We start from the raw sequence: 22007 nt of genomic DNA, 5'->3' as shown, positions 1-22007 counted from the left end.
CAAAGAACAAATCACTACGTGGCAGATTTACAGAATCGAGGAGAGTTGGGATCATCAGATTCATAGAATTGTTTAGGTTGGAAAAGACCTTTAAGATTACTAGAGTCCAACTGTATCGTTAACTTCAAGCTGAAGCTGCCACAAGCAGCTCAGAGATAGATCTCCCGACTCCTCTGGCTCCTCACAGCAGTTATTTAAATTGCCAGAGCCAATCCGGGAGTCACACAAAGGCTTTTAAACACAGTTTGGTTCAGCCTGCCTACACTGGAGCCGGCAGTAGAAGGCCTGAGTCCCTTCTGCAGAGCGCAGGGTGCATGTAACACCACCAGCAGGTGTTAGGAAAAGGCTCTCGGTAATGGATAGGACCAGAGCTTTGTATTCATAAGATCAGTCAAGTTCAGCTGCTGAAAAGTGTTCAGCAACATTCTTCCTTCTTCAGCCACCACCAGGGACCACTTCAGAACCATTGCTTGAACGCCAATGGTGCAGGCACCCAACTTTCTGCTTTTGGGCAGATGCAAAGCAAACAGATCATGTTTAAAAGAGGTACTTATTTCCCTAAACTCAGCCGAAGCCTGAGGGCAGCCACCTCACCTCAGGCGCTGCTTATTCCGGCAGTGAGCCCTTGTTCCTGGGATGGACAGAAATGACGATGTGTCTCGCTCCAGACTAGCTCTGAGGTGCTCACTGAGATTTGGGCCATCAAGAATCAAACCTCTGCTCTTCCAACAGAGTATTTTGCGGTAGAGCATTCTCAATTTGCTATTCATGCACCATACACTGGTAATGGGATATTCACTGGCCAAGAAACAATCCCTGATTTGAAGCAGTGATTTTAACTCACACCTCTGTCCCAAAACTGGGCACATCACTGGACTACAGATCACACACTATCTTCCGTTGAATTTTTTTTTTCAGGTCCTGTAAAATATGCCAAAGCTTGAACTTTGATCACTTTTGATAGCAAAAAAATGTGAACATGACCTTTCCCACATTCAGGGAGTATTCATACCATGGGGACGAGGGGGTAAGAGCAGATGACCTCCCCTGGTCCCTGCAAGGGTTTGCATGCAGCAGGCTGCCTGCTGCTCTGATGGGCCCCTGCAAACCAGACAGCTGGTAAGTCACACACGGGTTTTAGGCATGGGGCAACCTTGAACGGTCCAAAGTTGAGGAGAGAAATGCAGACACTGCTGACATCTGACAGTCATTAAACCAAGGTTTGAAAACTCTGCATGCTAGACATAGCGAACTGCCTTTTTCCAAAGCAGTTTGTGTCAATCACACTCCCCAAACCCCTCAAAACCCTGGAGTGGAAGGAAGCAGCCACAGACTGGCCTTCAGTCAGTGATCACTAGGAGGAGCAGAGGGCAGCGCGTTCCCACACCAATCACTGGAATGGCTTTCGGCGGCCACTTATTAATGAAGGGACAGGAGTCAGGGAGCGAGAGTGGTCAAGGAAGGGACAAACTGATTCACCCCGTGCTTGCTGCCACTGCTTTATCTGCACTGGCTTCTGGTTTCTACAGTACACTGGGGTGCTGAGCTACTCTTAGGCCTTATTGCAAAGCAAATAGTAAAGAGTCCAACTCAAACCCTTGAGAGGAGGGTAGGTATTTTTCAGAGAGTCTAGGTTTCCTCAAATGAACTTCTTCTCTGGCTGGAGAGAAGGGAATGCTTGCATTGCTTTCTCCACAGGGCTGGAAACCATCTTCTCTTCAACCCCTCCTGGAACAGCATAGTGGCTCATTCCCCCATGGATTGTTTCTTATTTTGCATTCTTCCCTTCTCTCTAAGCATAAGAAGTTGTTCCTGTTACAGTTCCTCCTGTAATAATATTTAAGCAGTTTCATCCAACACTGAGCTCTAGGACCCTGGAACGGGCAGTCATGAGGAATCTGCACCCTGATTTTGTTCACTCTGGTACTTGAGCAGGCTGGTTGCACCCCTCACGTAGTGGGCCCTACAACACTGCTGACAAAAAGCAATTAATTGCATTGTGTGGCTCTTTTAGGATCGTACTGTGTTGGCACTCAAACTGTAATTAATGGAGTGCAATTTCCTTTTTCTCAGTGTAGGGTTGGTCACTGAATGTTAAATTTTGTAGCTGGGAGCTTTAAGTCATAAAAATTTAACAGTGCAGTTTGGTACCTTATTCAGTAAGGATCAAAATCTGTAGCTTGGCCACGGTTGTCATCAAAAACGGCAGCTTGGACTTTTATGGAGTAGCTGAATAGAGGCCACTCCATAAAAATGCTGCCACCTGGAACATTTCAGAGTCCACAGTTTGTGGAGCTGCCCATGGAAAGTCACGGGGCTTATGTGGCACACTGGCACATGGGGAGGGGACTTTGCCTCTCCCCTCCCAAACACATACCACGTGGAAAACCTCATGAGTAGGGGATGCCCCTGGACAGACAGACAACTACAGGAAATACTGTGCTCGAACGGACCACACTTTCAGAAAACCATTCTGTATCCTACACTGCAATTTCCCCGTGGTTTTGTCACCATTGCACCAGACATTGCTGTGCTCGCACACCCTTCAGTTGGCTCAAAGTTCTGCCAGAATAATTTCTTTGTACCTGTGTAACACCTTCTTCGAATCCTTTAATGACTTCTTGCCTGCCAATCTTGAACCTGAAAGGCTTGTTTCTGTCTCTGGAGGAATCAAACTTCTTTCCATTCTGTAGCATTCCTGCCAAAACAAGACACAGAGTTTCAATCTGAGCTACAGCTAAACTTAAATGCTGGGAAGGAGGAAAGGACTGAAAAATTAATGTCTTGGTTACATCAACTGCCCATTTCCATTTTCACTTCGAAACCCCACCCAAAATGGATAAGGCAGGAGAGTCAAATGCAGTGGTACCGTATTTTTACCTTTGCTTTCTAGTAATTTAGGCTCTAAAATGGAAATATATTCTTATTATTCTTAATGTAATGTTGAGCTCATAAGCTCAACACCAAATGTTGCACAGACATACAGAAGAGCTGTGGCTTGCACAGTGGAGCTTCTCACCTAAGTAGATAAAAGCAGGCAAGGAACAAGTGGGAAGCAGCAAAGGAGGGAATCCCAATGCATGTGCCTGATCCACACCTGCTCCTAAACACAAAAAACAAGCCTACAGACAAAGAAACCAAATTTAACATAACTTTGACTAGGTTTACTTATCATTAAATACTTGCCATTTATTTTAAGGTATTCTCTTAACAGTAGAACTAACTAAAGGGAGTAGTCCTTGAGGAGTGCATGTTTGGTAGCCAGCGGGCTGTTGCTATGTGTGGCTCAAAGCTCACCACAGTCCACAGGAGCCTTCCGCCGACTTCAAAGGGCTGGGATGTAGATTCAGGTTTGGGACCTCTTGAGCTAAATTTGCTGCCAGTTAAACATCTGGAAGTACACAGCAGCTCCTTTGACTTGTTCCTGTAAATTTATACCAGCATACCTAGAAGGAATATTTGGTATCTTGGACTGTTTACTCTCCCAACTTGATTTACTCAGGAGTACTAGAATGATTGTGCATTTCACAAATGTGGCCATTCCCCACCATGCCTGTGAAACTTCTACACAACGTTACAATTGCATGTGCTTCCTCCTCCTTGTAGAGAAAGAATGGAAAAGACTCTGCATTCAAAAATATGAAAATACCAGGGATGTTGATATGAATACTCTACTACCCTTATTCTTTATATTTTCATTCAGCCACAAGAGAGTCACAGAACACCTTATTCGTTCCTTTTGATGGGCACACCACTGTTTCAACCTATATATTATAAACACATGCCCAGATTCTACTGCACATGGATAAACCTTCACAGAGCTCTAGGTGATTAGGTATTCTCATTCTCTTTCTAAACAGTGGATAATTATGGTAGCTTTCAACTTAAAAGTACCTTGTAATTGCTCTTTCAAAATGCTATACTCTGGATAAGGCAAGGTTGGGCTGATATTTATGTGTTAGAGTAAATCCTTCCTTTGTAATGCAGTAGTGCCTATGTTCTGGGCATGTACCATGCCTCTCCCAAGCAAGGTGCTGCACAAAGGAAAGTTCATTAATAAGTAAATATCTGAGAAAGTTTCTGGTTGAAAAAAATATTATCAAGCACAGCTTTGACAGAAAATGCCAAGAAATAGTGACTTTATGATCCAATATGAAAGAGACACACGTTTCTTTTCATTAAAGCAGTTATATTAATAAACCAGTTTGATTCCCAAGTTTTATTTTCCAGTGAAAACCATCAGTTATTGTCCAAACAACAACAAAAAAAGTAATATTCTGCTTGCTTAAAAAGTCTGTGTTACAAATCAAAAGTAAAAAGAAAGAGATATGCCAGAATGAAAAACAAAGACTAAAAGGTAGGATTCATCTCACCAGCCTTCATGCTTTTAAGATGTAGCCAGCTACTTTTGAACTAATTACTCTGCTTCCCTCTATAATGAAGACAGAGAAAAATGCACTTTCAGAGGGCAATTCAAACCAAATCTAGGGATCTAGATTAGGACATAATGAATTGCATCCTAGCAGTGCCTGATTCTCTGCAATGAACATAAGGGGAAGTCCAAACAATTAGCTCAGACATAGATGTCTCCAAATTCATTAGTAGTTAAATCAGTGGTGATGGCATTCTGAATTTGCAGTAATGGGTACACAGTATTTGATTGCTCCAGTGGGGTTCTGTGTCTAGATATTTTACATCAATATTAAAACCAAATGCCATATTAAGGCAAATTAGTTGCTGACCAAGTTCAGCGTTTGTCAAAGTTGGTACTTCAGAGATGTCTGTGTGTGTGTATAAGGCCTTAGGAGGAAAATTATTGAACAACCTCCCCGTAAGGTATGTTTCATAACCTTCACCATTAGCACTTGCCATATTCCTTAAGTTTTTCACAGCATAACAATGAAGGACTTTACGTATGCTCTGATGCAAGTACATACACATATTATGCAGTGTTTTGGCTCAGCGACATCCCTAAATGCCCTTCACGCAGGCTGGGAAGTCGCACCAGCTGCCTGCACAAGGCTTTCTAGCTACAGACAAACATGGGTTCATTTGCAACGTAGAAAACCAGCTTGCATATGGAGGAGGGCAGGCAGGGAGAAGCATCTCCGGGGGAACTCTCAGGCATATCATATAATCCTTTTTGAAGTATTTGATCTTAAATTTAAATGGCAGTACTTCCTCAAAGCAATTTTCTTTTTAAACACATCATAAAAACTTATGATTATATGAAATGGATACAGACTATTAGAGAATTCCAATATTTAATAGTTTTAATATTAAAACTTAGTACTGTCATTACACTCTGCATGTTCAAAGCAGAATTCAAACATTAATTATTCTTCACAGCAGCCTAAGGAGGCAGATGTTTATTATAAAACAGCCTCAGTCTGGAAGTTCAGATACAGGTGCAAAGTTCCACAACACTTTAGTACACTTTCACTTCGTTTTTTAACTAAATCCTATTAAAATACCTAGCTTAAAGGTCTGATAGCTTACTAAATACCACACATCAAACTGGCAGCAGAACCAGGATTAACTCTTCAGAGAGCCTGACAACAGCCACTGGACGTTTCCCATTTAAAATAACGTTTCCATCTGCCCACGAGCCTGCTAGTCTAACATATATCACATAAAAACTGACTCTCATTTCACCATCAAAAGCCTACAGAAGATGTGTTAGGCCTTGTAGAAGAAAACAGGCAGCTTCTGTTTACAGCAACAACCTATTTTCAGCAATGGCTGAAAACTCCTCAGGTGATGAATTCAGAAATGTAACCTCCTCTGTCACCACCCCACTTTACTGATCTTGGAGGACAAACTGGGATTCAAAGAGTCAGACATGTTCATATTCGCCAAAGCTCTGGCAGGAGGGTCAATTTTTACGTGACTGCCCTTTAAATGCACATCTAGTTTAGAAATGAGTCACAGTCCCCATGTGCCCTGGAGAAGTTACGATCTGGATTTAGATCTGAACTTTAGATCTTTCTTATCTCTCTATTTCTGAAAGTTAGAGTCAACTCTTCAGGCTCCTGGGAGCTAAAAGAGCATAATGTTTTACTTTCTCTCTTGCTAATGCATCAATTGATTTATTTTTTTTTTTTTTTTGTGGAAAAATTGATTTGGTTAATATTCTTCAACAACAATGGAAGCCCATCTTTAGTCTGCTAGCACCTTTATTTATGTAGCTAACAAGGAGAAAAAAACCCACAATCTGGAACTGAACAATGGCATTGCTTTGCAAAGTCAGAACAATAAATAAGAGTTTTGAGTGGGCAAGGACATCTAGATGCCTGTATGCTTACTTGTTCTAATAACCTTACATTTGATGCTGAAAGGCAACTATCGTCATATTAAAATAATTAATTGTAAAACCTCAGTTATCATAATATTGTGCGGATTTGAAAATATTCTGATCTAATAAGGTGTCCTTATTAAGATTAGGTTTTAAAAAATAGGTGGCTGTACAAAAGGAGATGTTCAGATCATGGTTCCTGCTGAATCACTTAAGTTCAGCTCTTTGAGGCTGAAGATCAAAGAGTAGACAAATGATTTTGTTAAGGAATATGACTAGGGATCCATTGAAACTGCAAAAATGCAATGCCATTTGGGCTAGAACAAAACTTCAATCTAGGTTTAACACAGGCTGTAATTTCTTATTAAAATAGATTTTTCTACACTACTCTTTTAACATGAATTAACTAACTGAGGCCAGTCAACCTCAGCTAAGATACATGATTTAAGCCTGTTTCCTAAGGGGAGAGGGCTAATGACTGTCTGTACTTGCCTAATAACTTTTGAATCTTTCAGCCAATTTCAGCCAAGTTTGACAGAGGAGTAGGGTTCATACTGACATAAAGATCCTATGCATGTCACGAACAGAAATCTGCCTGGGAAGAAGATCCTGTAAAAGCTTCTACCAAGACAAATAATACAGTATCAGAGAACCTGTATTATGGATGAGAGGTCAGGAACGGAAAGACATGAAAGCTGCAGCTGGACCACAGCCTAAGTTTCTTTATACCAGAGGGTTCCTTCATCTGGAAATGATTCAGCTGGGAATTCAACCAACCACATAACACAACTCCGCAGAGCCAGCCCAGCTATTCAGACACCTAACTTACACCTCTGGTCCCAACAAAACCATGCCCCAAACCACATCCAAACCAATATCTATACAAAAGATGGATGGAGAGAGAACACCAAAGGCCCTCCATAGACCACATGTGTGCTGGTTTTGGCTGGGCTACGGTTAATTTTCTTCACAGTAGCTGGTATGGGGCTGTGTTTTGGATCTGTGCTGAAGACAGTGTTGACGATTCAGGGATGTTTTCATTATTGCTGAGCAGCGCTGACACAGAGTCGGGGCCTTTTCTGCTCCTCACCCCACCCCACACCAGTGAGCGGGCCTGGGGGCACAAGAAGCTGGGAGGGGACACAGCTGGGACAGCTGACCCCAACTGACCCAAGGGATATTCCAGATGATATGACGTTATGCTCAGCATATAAAGCTGGGGGAAGAAGGAGGAAGTGGGGGACATTCAGAGTGATGGCATCTGTCTTCCCAAGTCACATGATGGAGCCCTGCTTTCCTGGGGATGGCTGAGCACCTGCCTGCTGATGAGTACTGGTGAAAGAGTTCCTTGTTTTGCTTTGCTTGTGTGCACGGCTTTTGCTTTACCTATTAAACTGTCTTCATCTCAACCCATGAGTTTTCTCACTTTCACTCTTCTGATTCTCTCCCCCATCCCGCCGCAGGGGGAGTGAGCAAGCAGCTGTGTGGGGCGTAGCTGCTGGCTGGGGTTAAACTATGACAGCCTTTCAAGCTTTCGTGCCTGAATCTGGAAAATTTATGTGTAAAATCCCACTACTAACATTAGCCATCTCAAGGATAGAAACTGCGTCTGAACCTGTCACCTAGGCTACTTCCACAGTTAACGGAGAAAGAGAGGTATCTCCAAGAATGATTCATCCCACCTAGATTTAAACGTTAGGACTGCAATAACCTCCCGGAATTGTTTATCATTCTCAGTCAACTAACTTACAAGAGTTAAAAAAGTTAACAACATTAATTTTAAATGCTAGACTGCCAGCTTTTTATAGGGCCCTAGTGAGGAGGTATTAACTCATCCATCCATACCTAAATGAAGTTGTCCAAATTGCATCCCAGGCTTCACTGGCTCCAGCGCTTACTGAATTATTTGTCTTTGTAGTGTTGACACATTCTGGGAATCAGAAGATGGAGATCCTAATCCAGGACAAATCCCTTGATTTCACTAGTTACTCTCCTTTTATGCTGTACAATGGGATTCACTTACAAGTGTTAAGGGAATAAATTGAATAGGTGGCTTTCAAAAAACAGCAACATTTATCTGCAAAACATTCCATTACCTTATTTTTTCAAACTGGTTACCTACAGAACAAAAAGGCAATACATACACTTGAAGACAGCTACTTTCTGAACACAGATTGGCAGCAGAAAGAGGAGCAGCTACTCGGGTGTTTCTAGGACATGTTCTTCAGGACAGGGACTATATTTTGATGCTGTTTAATGCAATCACCTTTGCAATTATGACTTGTAATAAATCTGTGCTGTTACAAGCTTCCCGTTCAGTTTGGCTCCTAGGACTCAGAGGCAGCATGTGCTGTAGTTAGTGTTGCTGTGGGTTAAGAATTTTTGATCTCAAGTGTGTACTTTTTTCCTCAAAATACAGTTTCTATGTCAAAATATGTCAATATTCTGTTGGAAGAATGTCACAAAGGCTGGAAATTCTGACACACACACCCCTTACAGCCTGTAACTATTACTAATATACACTTAAGTCTACAAAACATATTATCAGAATGTTTCTAGAAACTGTACATATGCCTTTGTGTCAACTTTGACACCTTCACGGCGTATAGACAAAGACACAGTTCAGCAAAGCAGAGGAGTTCAGCCTAACTGCATAGAGGTGGTGGGAGAAACACATTCATAAAGTCACAAATCACATCCTAGGTTGGTTTACACCAGCAGAACTCCACTGATTTCAGCAGTATTATTCACATTTTACATTAAAATAGATCAGTTCTCTTCAGGGCTCTGTTCTGACATACTGTGGTAAAGCAAGACAACTCCTCTGCGTTCAGTGGCGTTCCCCCCTAGGTCACAGCTAAGTCTCATGCTAACACACCTGAAAAACTTGTGGTTTCCCATGAGGAACAAGAACAGTTCCCATATGTCTTACTGTTAAACGGAGAGATCTGGGCAACAGTTTTCTAGGCCAATACAGTTGGTGCCTTGTGTTTCTGCTTCCCAGGGAAATGCCTAGAGGACCTAACATACCTCAGCTCTCCAGCTCATTCCATCAGATTCCAGATCTGCATAAGCCAGATCTCTCACACCTCTTACATCTTCATCTGCCATTTCATTATTATCTCAAAACACAGTTCACTGTTTGACACCTTTTCATCATTACAACAGCTCCCAGAATCTGTAGTTACACCTGGCCACGAGCCTCTTTCCAAACAACCACACTGAGTAGTGCATGCCTCTGATTTCCTTGATTTGACTTCCACAGCAAACTCTTTTCTGCACAAATTTGGCATCTCATCAATTTTACTGATGAAAATTGTTTCCATCAGAAATGATGACTGTTGTAATGGAAATAAAGAGTGTTGAATTCGAGCTGGAGGATGCTTCGTTTCCTATGCTACGTTTGAATCGTGGGCCTACCGTGTCCTGTATGGGGACTTTGGCAACTGAACAGAGAGAAGCATAGCTTTTCAAGGGAAAGGTTCAACGAGAGATGTCTAGTACTACTGCAACACAAACTCACTCTTCCCTGCTAACTCCTCCTCTGTTTAATATAAATAAAGTCTTTGGAGGAAAAAAGGATTTGCTAGTATAGACCGTGTTTTTCTGACAGTTTTCAGGCACTCAGAAAATGATTAATCTTTCCAAGGGACTTTTCAGTCTGGAGGGCTATCAGTTGAAGACACTGGGGGTGCATCTCTGCAGCATATCAGCTCTTTACCACAATTTCTTTTTTATTGTTTAAAAAGGCAGCAGCAATGATTTGAATGTGCCATTTGTTGCCATGACAAACAATCACTGACTCAAAGTACAGAAATAGGAAATGGATAGTGGTAACGGCGGTGGTCACGTCTTAGTTCCTGTTACCACAGCGCACTTCAGTAACGGTTGATCTTTCAACACAGGCAGCCTTGCTGCTTCATTTTCTTCATGTATTATATACTCATATATCTTTAATCTGGAGTAAGAGCAACACAATCAATTATTTATTATGTAGCTGACAACATGCAATGAAGACACAACAGAAAACTATTCAATAATGCATTACCATGCACAATATATCAGTATTGCGTACAACTACAAGACAATATGAAAGAGCCTTGCACTTAGCTTGACTTCACAGCCAAGAAAATTACATGCAGTTGTCTAGTTCACTCTACTGAAAGGCATTATTTTGTCCTAACGGCTTTATAAATTTGCATATTTTTAAAAGAGAAGAAAACGTTGATTTACCCTCAAGGCAGATATGAGGCTCAATAAGCATATTCTACATTAATTGTAAGGAGACCAAAACAATTCCTCTGGTATCCTGTTGCCTTGAAACAGTCATTTTATTTTAGGGTTTGATTCTGTTACCATTACAAAGTTCAGCTGTAAAATGTAAATGCTTTGCAGCATAAGGCAAATTTCATTTGAATAAGCATGGCAGAATCAGGTCAATCTGGGTATGCTAATGAGTAGGCCAACCGAAATCTAAAGCAACTTTTTAGACACGATACAGAACTACAGATATACTTTATCTCTTGCATCTCTACCCCTAAGTACATGTCCTGTAACACAGGTTCTGGAGGGAGAGGGAATGTTCCTGACTGGGCTAGGTCTTTCTGTCCCTCCCCTCTGGTACCAGCCAAGAAGCACAAAGAGCAGTTTGAGAGCACGACTGTAATACAAAGAAAACATTTTGCAAGACTTTCCACCCGAACACATGCAGTGGAGCTTGGCCAAAGAATTCTGGCCATCTAGTCCACCAAGATAAAAGGACAATACAATTAATCTCTTTTTTTCCTTCTTGCTTTCATTCTCAGTCTCATTTTATGCAACAATGCACGCATGCACTCCCTGCCGCCCCTTTTTTGCTTTATGATTGCCTATGCAATGGTGGTATGGAGTTGATATTTTAGCCTGTAGTACATATATGAATGTGCAGATGACCTTCCACTGGGAAGTTACACACTTCAGCAGGGGGTTAAACCTCACTGAAATAGGTGAACATGATAACCACCCCTCTCTCAGTGTACAGCACAAGAAGTGCCCAAGCTAGGTCACCAAATCTTCTGAATACAGATCTGGGTGCAGGGAGGATGGAAAAACATGACAGAAAGCAGAAAGGGATCTTCAGACATTTCTTACAAATGCTCTGAGCACGGCTCCAAGGTCATATAAGAGGGGTTTGGGGAGAAAAGTACCAGCTTCCCTACTTGTTAATTCCTCCTCTGCTCAGGGAAAGGGGATATTGAATGACCTGCCAGAAGTAACACCTTTCCAACCCAATACAACAATACTGCATCAGCAGTTAAGTGTGCTTTAATGATGAGCTGGTCCCAGATTTGGCATCTTTTGATTTTCAACTGTCTAGATTTCCAGTATGTGCCTTCATTTCCTTCTGAATAAAATCTGTCCTGAATTCTTAACTTATCAGTGCAGCACTTCTGATTCCCTTGGTTTAAGCTAGCAACAGCCTAATGACAAATCTACCTGTTTCTAGTAGGGCATTGGATTAAAAGGCTATGCATACCCAGAGACAATAAATTTGAGCATGAAAAAGTATATTCTCAATGTGTTACCGCTTAACACCAAAACGTTAAAATGGCATGCTGGCTTTTAGGACATTTGGAACTGAAAAATAGCATTTCTTTCCACATCCCTTGTGAATGAATGCTCTTCCTTTCCTGCAGGTCCCTGTTTATCTGGTTCTTTAACACATCCAACTTTCTTAATGCACAGCATGGCTATACCTCCTTCACGGAGGAGCGTTTTACTGAAACTCATCTTGACAAACACAGCAATCATCTAACATTGTGCAAAGGACTTAGCAACTACTTTATTAAGAAGGAGAAAAAATTCTTGGAGAGAGAGAGACACACACACAAGATGCAGCCAGAGAAGAAAACACAGTTTATAAAATCGGGTGTTGACTGAGCTATGTAAGAAGGTGCAGTGAATATGCCAAGATTACATACACTCTAAAGTCAGAGGCACTGCCCTTCCACCATTATCTCATATGTACATAAAACATACATAATGCAGAGGTCAAATGCTTTTTTATGCAGGATATCCAACTTTTTTGAGCTAGACTGGTCAGACATCCCTGTCATATGTCTTATTTTAGAGATGTGGTATAACCTTCCTGCCTGGCATTATGTAATATCCCCTTCCTTACAAGCATTCCGAGAATTCCTGGGGAATCATCCCCTCCTGCCTGCAATTCCACGCAGGAAAATAAGACATGACTTCACTGGGGCCACCATGGGGCCTCACTTCAGCATGACACACAGTTTCCAGGGTAATCAAGTGAAACAGACTGCTGTTTCACCCAAGGAATAAATCCCTTGCTCAAGAGTGGAGAAGAACAGGTATCTAGATGCTGCACTCTCTCCATTGGCATAGACAGAGCATACACTTCTAGATAGCTAAAGACAGTTGAGATTAATTCCACCCAAAATGACCTGATCACTGTCAAGATTAGTGAAAAAATGCACTTAAAAACCAAGCTGGTTTTGATTTGCGTAGCAAACACCTTCCTGTGGATTATGTTGCCTATGGTCCTTTAGACTCAGCGACTCCAGATTTGCCTAGATCTACCTAGTCTCTTACTGTAGTAACACATACAGTAAACATGCTGTAGAAATAACAGAAGATAAAAGCCATTTCTAGTCTTTGAATGAACTCTGAGAAGGGTTTATTAACAAGTTATGTACTGGGTAACCCTCATTATATTGTCAGAAGTTCAGCCTACCGTTAAGATCAGATAAACCCAGCGTTTTGCTAAGCAGCCTTTATCATTTGCTGCAGCACTCCAGTAGAAGAATGTCTTACTCAGATACTGTTATTTTTCTAGGCTGTCTTTTTAAACGATGTATGAGATACTCATCAAAGGAACAAATCTTTCTACAGATGTATAGTTTGTTCTTCCCACCTACTAGGAATGCACCTGGTTTCACAAAAAAAAAAAAAAAAAAAAAAAAGTATTTTTGCAGTACTGTTTTCAATGTAAACAGTGTTTTACGTGCTTCAAGGCAGACCCTAGCACTATCATAAATATATCTCTGCCAGTAAATTCTGAGAGTATGCTCTGAAATATTAGCTACAAAATTCTTCTTTTTGCCACATATGTTTCCTATTTTTCTTCGTAATTTCTGGTGTTGCAGATTCTTGTTGGTGTAAACTGGCATAGTTCCCCTGATATTAATGAAAGTACAAAAATACATGTGGCAGTTTAAGACCTGGATAATGGTAATCTAAAACTAAGTTGAATGATGCACTCTGGACTATTCTCCAGAGCAGAATCCTGCAAGAATACGGAATAGTGTACATCTGTGATCAGAGTAGAAAGCTGGATGTCAAAAAGAATACGTTCTGTCACCAGACAGCTGTGTAAATATAACTCATCTTCATTTTATTCCCTGTGAAACAATGACTGTAGTTTCACCAAGGTCAGAAAGAGAGTCACTAGCATACCCAGCAATAATATTATTAATTACTATACTTTGCCTTAGGTATCTTGAAAGGCTTCATTCAGTAAGCCTTTAAAGTATCTTCAGAGCCACAGTGGAAAGGAGCTATTAACAGTGCAGTTTGTTATTATAAATAGGTCTTTTCCATCTCTAAGTTTTGATCTCGGTGATCTTATAAATGAACTATGGAAAAAGTGGCAGCTGTTATCTTGACAGATGGGTCTTAGGCATTGCTCTGCTGGACATTAGACAGTCGTCTCTCTGGAGAACAATAGGAATTTCCAAGTGCCTGTATCTATTTTCATCTACTTAACAAGCCACTCATGTCTTGGACTAGTGAAGGGAAGAAGCAAGGAGAATACAAAATAAATGTTTTAGGGGAAACTCTTCAAAGAAAGGGGTGAGAATCAGATGAGCATCATCTATTAGTGACTTCCCCCTTGAGGTTTACTGAAGTGACAGAAAAAGAATCAGAACTTTCTTATGCAGGCAATGGAGACAAACAAGCACTTCCAGAAGGTGAGACACAGAAAGCGTCTGCACTGAGTAACTTGCAGTCTACCGGCAACTAGCAGGACACAATAAATACAAGGATGCACCTCACTTTTCAGCTCTTCCTAGAATTTAGCATCATCATCCATTTTAGTTGTAGAGCTTTGAAGCCAATTTTAGAGCACAGGCACAAGCCTGAGAAAGGTTCATTCTTTTTCAAGAGTGGCTGGCAGAGGGGGTGCTGCTGCCCACCTTTTCTGTCATGCACACCTGCCAAGAGCACCATCAATTCAACTCCACCTCAAGCCTGAATTTAAAACCCTGTCCTTCACCTTTTCTGATGGTGTTCTCATCATCGGTCAACCAAACACTCAATAGAATCACCACTGATGCTCTCCCCTTGAAGCTGTGTGGGAGCTGGAAATGGAGAAGGAAGTTAGGAGAAAACTAAGCAAGCAGTAATTAGGGAGGTCAGCAGGATGGGCAGAGACCTGAACCCCAATCCTTTCTCCCAGGACTTGTTAGATCAGTTGTGCCTGATGTTGCATAGGGTTTGTCCCTACACTGCTCTCGCTGCCTTTAGCAGGAGCTTGAGGATGGACTGCACAAACCGTAAAAGCAAAAGTATTTTCACACTCAGGACTGCTGCAAGCGAAAGACATTGTAAATGACACCAGTTTACATACTACAGATAGAAATAGTAGCCAGTCCATAGACACAAATGACAAGGATCAACATTACCAAAAATACATCAATAGCACAACAGAGTGGAAAACAACACAAGTTGAGAATGGACTGAACAGTGAAGCATTTAATAAACAAATGTATTATTACACCAGCAATGAAAAGCCAGATGATTATAGACTCTACAGCAAAATGTGTAACGTTATCATCTGTACAAGCAAAGACAGAGATGGTGAATATATTGCATAACTCAGAGGAATTGCTGTAGCCCAGACAGCTCTCTACCACAGGTCATGCTATCTTTTATCATCTCAGTAAGTGTAACTGAAAAAGTAGCAGCCTATATGAGTAACTTACTATAAGAAGTTGGTAGACATCTATTCCTAACAATCAAATGGCAAAAAACATACAAATCACATTATTTTCTGCAGAAAAATAATGGATGTCATTTTTATCCAAAACTCCAAAGAAAATGCAACTGTGGGTCAAATGGAATGAAACATTTTGCCTTAAAAAATAATTTTTTTTTAAAAAAGCCTTATGTTCACCAGAAGTGTTTCATTCTAGTGGAAACACATTGCTATTGCTTTGTTTTCAGATTACTAATATGAACTATTTAAATTCAGCTTTGATGAGGTCTAGAGAGTTCTTGAATATCGCCACCTTTCCAATTATTTAACACCAAGTATTGTTTAGCTACATCCAAGCCAAAAGACCCTGGAACTATTAAGGAGAAAACATAAAAGGAAAAGAGAAAATTTAAAACTCGTAAGGAGCATGCTGAAGGGGATGCAGAACAGATAAAATTCAAGTATCCAGACAGCCAAACCAGTCAAAAGAAAGGCAGAACTGACCTAAAATTTGGATCAAGGAAGCTGAGATGTATGTGAGAAGATACAGTTATGTAGTCTAAAATAGCCATATGCCCAGACACTCAGAGGTATTCTAAATCACTTTTAAAAATAACTGAACAGATCTTCTCTGACCAGGTAACACGGCTTACTCTGTAATCCATAATATGCAATGTTATGGAACATGTAAAAGGTCAACTCATTTAGGCTGCTGCTTCCATTTTCCCATTTTGCACAGCAAAGAAAAAGGTTTGTGGGAGTTACTTTATCACAGTTTTCTGTACCATGTTAATGCTTAAACATGTGTCTGCAGATTTACCGGCTGCCTGCATAAAGAGTTTCAGTGATCCCACTCGCAAGGGCAGCAACCACCCAAGCTACTGAGTTTTTGGAAATTATTCATCAGAACTGTAAATATTCTGGCTGTTCATGTTATCAAAGAGTTGCCAAGAAAAAAGGGGAAATTAAATGAAAAATTACATAAAACCAATGAACTTAAGTAATCTAAGTTTCAAATAAATTTTAAAAACCCTGCTGATTCAACTTAAAACTGACATGGGTACAAATCTCTTTCCTGGGAAAACAAGTTTATTTGTGGCTTTTTCAAGAAAAAGGATGCAGAGAATTTAAATTTCTTGGTATATCTATTCTGTGTTCCCTAACACAATGGAGTATCTGCGAGCTTCTGCCTGCTCACATGACCAAAGATCACTAAGGACACTGCCAGGCATGCTTAAGCCATAACTCTATTTTAACAGGAACTAACCACATGAAAGCATGTTCTGTATCTCATTTCACATCTCACGTGTTCTGCACAGTCTGTAGGCTCAGGCAGTATCCTAGAGACACAGAGCACCATATAGCCCATTCCTATTTTGTCTATTATAAGCATCCACCTAGCACAATAAATATAATTGTGTAATAAAACCACTATTTTCACCAAATCCACCTAAATTTTTTGGGCATCGTTTTTATGGGTTTCAACTTGCTAATCTTCCCTGAAGACAGGACACTGATTCATGAGAACTCTCCCACCACCAGTACTTGGTCTTTACCCAGATGAAGACTTCTGCTGCATGTCTATGACCTTGGCTAAGGCTCTAAATAAACCCATGCTTTATAGCCTAGGATGTGCTCTCAAATGATGGCTTTCAAGTGTTTTGGGTCTTTCTTTGATACCAGAGTCTCTGCCAAGACCATTCATCGGCTGTATTTTCTTGTTGATAAGCCGAGAAGCTCAGCTGAGTTTTGGTTTTGCTTTTTTTGCATCAGTGGTTCCTCTCTCTTGTAGCCATCATAGCACGATGAGGTTGCTCAGGCACTACCTGTGGCTCTCCCTGACCTCCGGCACTGCAATGATACCATGCAAGCTATGTCTCTGCTGCCTTGCACAGCTACCTCACTTTTCCATCCCATCCTGTAAGTTAGGGAAAGCTCCATTTCTGCTGCAAGCAAGGTTTTCAATTCTGAGAATGCTCAGTGGAGAACTTCCTGTCAGGCAGGTTGTGACATGTAATTAGGACTTCTGTTTCTGAGCTGCCCCTGTCCTACCATACAGGTTTCACAGATGGAGCGCAAGACCACTACTCCCTGCAGGCCAGGAATATTAGCCTCTTCTCTGCCTTCAGTAAAGTGTGGTCACTAATGGACACATACCTGACCTTATGTATAGGGCACTGCTGCTTGCACCACATCCTGAGTGTCAGTCAGCCTGGATGCTGGGTGAAGGACGGACATCTAAAGCTGTATTATTTGCTGGATCAAAAGTCTAAGCCAGCCGTAACAATTATAGAATTCAATTCTTGATCTATGCATATTTCTGTATTTTTTGTGTGGTTTGCCTTTTTAAGTCAAAACATCATCTGCCTAGCTTGTGCAGTGTGTCCCAGCGTTTACCTTCTAGCAACAAGGTATGGAACTTTACTTTTTCACTTGCTGTTCGCGGCCTTCTTAGACAGGCAGTCACACATTTCAAAGCCCAGTATGGTTGGTATTTAGCAGCCAATTAGCTAGGAAAAAAACCCACATATAAATTTTTGCACAGCTTGCAAATGAACCAGTGAGCCCTTCTGTGATCTGCCCTTAGTGCTAAGGTGGCTTCTGTAACATGAACAGCCTTTTCTGCAAAGATCTGAACACCTGACTCTGGAGATTATGACACTGGACTTCTAGACAGCAAATCTCAAATTAACATTTTGCTGAACAGTTCCAGAAATACATCTTTCATCAGTGCTTTCCCAAGGGTTTAAAAGAAAGTAGTGTGATATAAAAAACCAAATGATTTATAAACCAGCTGCATTTGGATTGCAACATTGCATTAAGCAGCGAAGTTATTTTTGTAGAAAATATAACAGCCTGCCTCTGTTTAGGTGTAGTATTTTTTCTATTTCTGTTACACCAGGTTATGTGGATAATAGGCACAGTGCACCCTGCAAGGAGCCAGAACTCAGTGTTTAGTTGTGTCTGTTTCAATGGAACTGCTTTATAGGACCATGAAACCTAAATACTGGTGCATTGCAGATTGTCATTTTTAGCTGCTGCAATACCACTTCTTGTTTTGGTGCCTACTGCCAGATGACATCATCTTGTAGCAACTTTTTCAGTGGAGCAGCCAAAGCTGCTTCTCCCAGGGTATTGTCGACTGGAAATCCAACAAAATCATTGTAAATTATTATTATTAGTCTTTCTGCTGCAAGTAAGAGTTGAAGGATGGGAAGGAAGAGGAAATTATAGAATCCTATCAGCAAGGAAGATCACAGACAGCCCTGGGAAAGGCAGTGATGGAGATACTGCTGGAGTACAGTCTAAAGGTGGATCATATCTACACCCAATAAACACATAAGCAATATCAATTCTTCAGAACTGCTGCATGAATGGATACATACGATTCTATTTTCTCACATGAGCTTGAGCTCTGTGTCAGGTTCTCTATCTGGCAATCTAATAATGGCTAGAGGTAAAGCTCTAGCAGTGAAAAAAGACAACAGAAAGGACTTGTTTGCAATGCTGCAAGGATGATTTCTGCTACAGATGCTTCACAGGCTAAGAGCATGACATCAGGCTGCCATGTAACATGGACTGCAGGTCCAGCCTGCATGTCTGAATATAATTGTCTTGGCCTCTATGTCAAGTTTGAATTTTAGAGATGCACTGTGCATGTTCAAATCAAATACCAAACTTCTGGGCAAGCTCCAAGACCTGTGCTCACTCTTGGTATTGCTTAATAAAAGAGGGAAGGCCAATTTAAACTACAGAATTCTGACATTTTTTTCAGATGATCTAATGCTTTGCACAGCCATAAAGATGATACGGATTTTCACTCATGACATGAAGTTGATAGTGAGCATTTCGAGCCACGGCATAACGCATGTTTTTACTCTAAGGCAGACAGACATTGTTTCAGTGACTGGGAGAACGTGTTATCTGATCCCTAACTTGTTTAACAGCCCATAGAATGTTTTTAGGCTGGTGCCCAGATACTATCTTTACTTCTATGTTTGTGGTGACAGTGCTACCAGACTAAGTGCACTGGGCCATGTCTCAGTTTGGTCGCTTACATCTCAATCATTTAAGCTCTCAGAAGAGAATGAAAATCAGTGTCACCTGTATTTTTAAGGTTACAAGACTGTCTAACCCTTGTTCTGATCTCATTCAGAGCAACTACAACATCCTGCTTGTTCTGCTAAAGTGTTACAGAATGCAAAGCAGGAGCGCTACCTTTTTATCTGCTTCAGAAGCCTTCATGGAGATTAGGAAGTGTTGCTCTGATCTCTCCCACCTTGCTATCTGGACACAGAAGTTCTATGCCACCTTGCTATCTGGACACAAAAGGTCAGATTTTAAGCTGGAGTAAATCAGTTGAACTTCAAAAAGGTCAACAGAGCAACACTAGCTTGTCCCAGCCAAGGAGAAATTCTCACTGAGCCACTCCACAGATACGAGACTTAGGATAGAGGGTTTTTCCCACCACACATTCTCCTGAAACTGTTTTCTACCCTCCTACACAGTTTCCCTAGCTCCCTAAATATTGTGTTCAATTTCTTGCAGGTTGTTTTTTGGTTGGTTGGTTGGTTGGTTGATTGGTTTGGGGTGGGTTTTTTTGGTTGTTTTTTTTTCCCCCCCTTACTCACTGTATTTTTAAAGACAAGTTGCTTTCCTGGAAGCCAGAAAATTAACATGTCCTAATCCTTGCACCACAAATATTTTCTAACATGGAATTACTCTGCTGGACCCAGCACTGAAAAACCTTGGTGGGATTACAAGAGAGAGAATAAGAATATTTACCCACAACTTCTTATTCTTAACAGTAATAAACAGTACACCTGGATCCAAACTCTTCTTTTGTCCTTGCATCAAGAGCCTTCTGAGAGGGTAGGAAGGAGAACAGATATAGGCTCTCTCAGTGTCCTTGCATATTCACTTTGAAAGGACCAGAATTTAAGAGGTCTTTGTGGTTTAATTTGTGTGAAGAGAAAAAAAAAAAAAAAAAACACCACCTGTGTATGAGACGTGAAAATACTTAGGTTCCAACACTTTTTACTGCAAAAGCAGAACAACTGATGGTTGTACCAGTTGGAGCTGCAAGAATAAAGGAGAACTTTGTACAAAACTCCCACCACAGACATGAAAACTAGCATGTTGTCTGCACAGAACAAAATGAATAGGCTTCGTTACCTTAAGAAAACAATAGCTTTTTTTTTTTCTTTTGTTCACACAAATTCAAAGCAAACAGCTTGCTTTAGTTTGGCTGGTTTTGCCACATTGGTGTGCCTTTGCTAAAAATAGGCAAATCAGACCAGAGCTCCCTACTCAAGTTTGACTCTATATTAATAGAAATATGCATGACCCTGAGACACTCTTACATTAAACTGCCTGCGTCAGGGCAGACTCCCTGACTCATCCAAATTGCATTTCTCATTTTGGGTAACTTGTGGCATAGATGTCACTGGAGGGGCAGTAAGCGATACTTGTATTAACACCTTCATTTTTGGAAATTCAGTGTGCCTGCTACAGACAGCTAGAGGAAGAAAGGCAAAAAATAAATAAACTAAACTCTGGCTTGCTTAGAGAGACAGCAATCTTTCCCTATGAGTGGGGAAAGAGCCAAGGAACCAATTAGATAGTACAAAAGGAAGAAAACCCCCCCCTCTCTATCCTGCTGTTTACTTGCACCAGCACATGATATTAAATGCATATGCCTCGGGGGAAGTGCCAACCTACTCCCAGGAAATTCCGGCCCATCTTGAAGAGAATTATCATTTAGTACTGAAAAATAAGAATTAGCAGGGGCAGTAAGAGGCTCAGATGATCAGGTTTAACTTTCAGTGGCCCAAAGCCAAATATGCAAGCAAAGGCTTAAGAGAACTTGTCTTCTGATGCCTCTGTGCCAACAATAGATGCGGACAGGACAAATATTTACAGACCTAAAGCAGAGAGAGACTAAGTGGGGGGAACCAGACTCTGCCTGAAGTGCTTATTATAACGATTAGCTTGTGGCAGCTTTACGGCCCTGAAGTGACTGCCTCCCGCAGCCGCAGACAGGCTGGAATGACTTAACGACCGTGCCGCCAGCACAAGGCATCTTTTCACACGCACTGTACCACACCATCCTCCCTTTCCCTGGGGCTGTATTGATAGCATGTAGTCATACTGTACATACGGCAGTATAACCACCTCTCTCTGAAGTGAGCACAGGCAAGACTGCCAGTGGGCTAAAACACATTCAAAACAAACAAAATGATCTTGGAGACCTGGAGGAGCTGTTGATTTGTGCTCCATGCCCTGAATGCTCTCTTTCTCTCTAAGCATCTCTCTGAGGCCACCTCCTTCTGTAAGTGTCTCTCCTCAGCACCCAAATGTGTCCTAACATTACAGAAAAATCAGTTATTGAATGATTTGGCTGAGAAATGTCTCTTACTTCATTTACCTTCGAAAATAGAAAGTAAATGTAATAGTAATATATATGTGTGTATCTGACTGTGTTCCTTCCTCCTCTGTTCTTTGTTGTTCATCTTCCTTAGCTGTCTGGGAATAAGAGTTTCTCTTAATTTGTTTTTTGCACAGTTAAGCACAATGGAGCTCTTCAATGATGCTACGACACAAACATAATCAAATTGTCTTTCCTCTGTTCCTGGAAACAAGGACAATGCTATAAAAAAAATAATGGTGGGCACATCTATAGGGGGGGAGCAGAAGGTGTTTGAGAGCAGAACTCAGTTCAAAAGCACCTGC

General features: G+C 41.1%; 1 protein-coding gene across 2 annotated transcripts in view; it reads right to left on the bottom strand.

Moving 5' to 3' along the window:
- FKBP1B (FKBP prolyl isomerase 1B) overlaps window positions 1-22007 on the bottom strand; it is a 65587-nt gene that overhangs the window by 5780 nt on the left and 37800 nt on the right. For both annotated transcript variants that reach the window (XM_040597749.1, XM_040597748.1), the window contains exon 3: window positions 2586-2698. In XM_040597749.1, coding sequence (XP_040453683.1) covers window positions 2586-2696 — 111 coding nt within the window. In that variant the 5' untranslated portion in view covers window positions 2697-2698. The remainder of the gene's footprint in view (window positions 1-2585; window positions 2699-22007) is intronic.

Source organism: Falco naumanni, chromosome 6 (assembly GCF_017639655.2).
Source record: "Falco naumanni isolate bFalNau1 chromosome 6, bFalNau1.pat, whole genome shotgun sequence".
In the NCBI taxonomy this organism is placed as follows: Eukaryota; Metazoa; Chordata; class Aves; order Falconiformes; family Falconidae; genus Falco; species Falco naumanni.
Note: the sequence above shows the minus strand (reverse complement) of the source record. Positions and strands in the feature narration are given on the sequence as shown.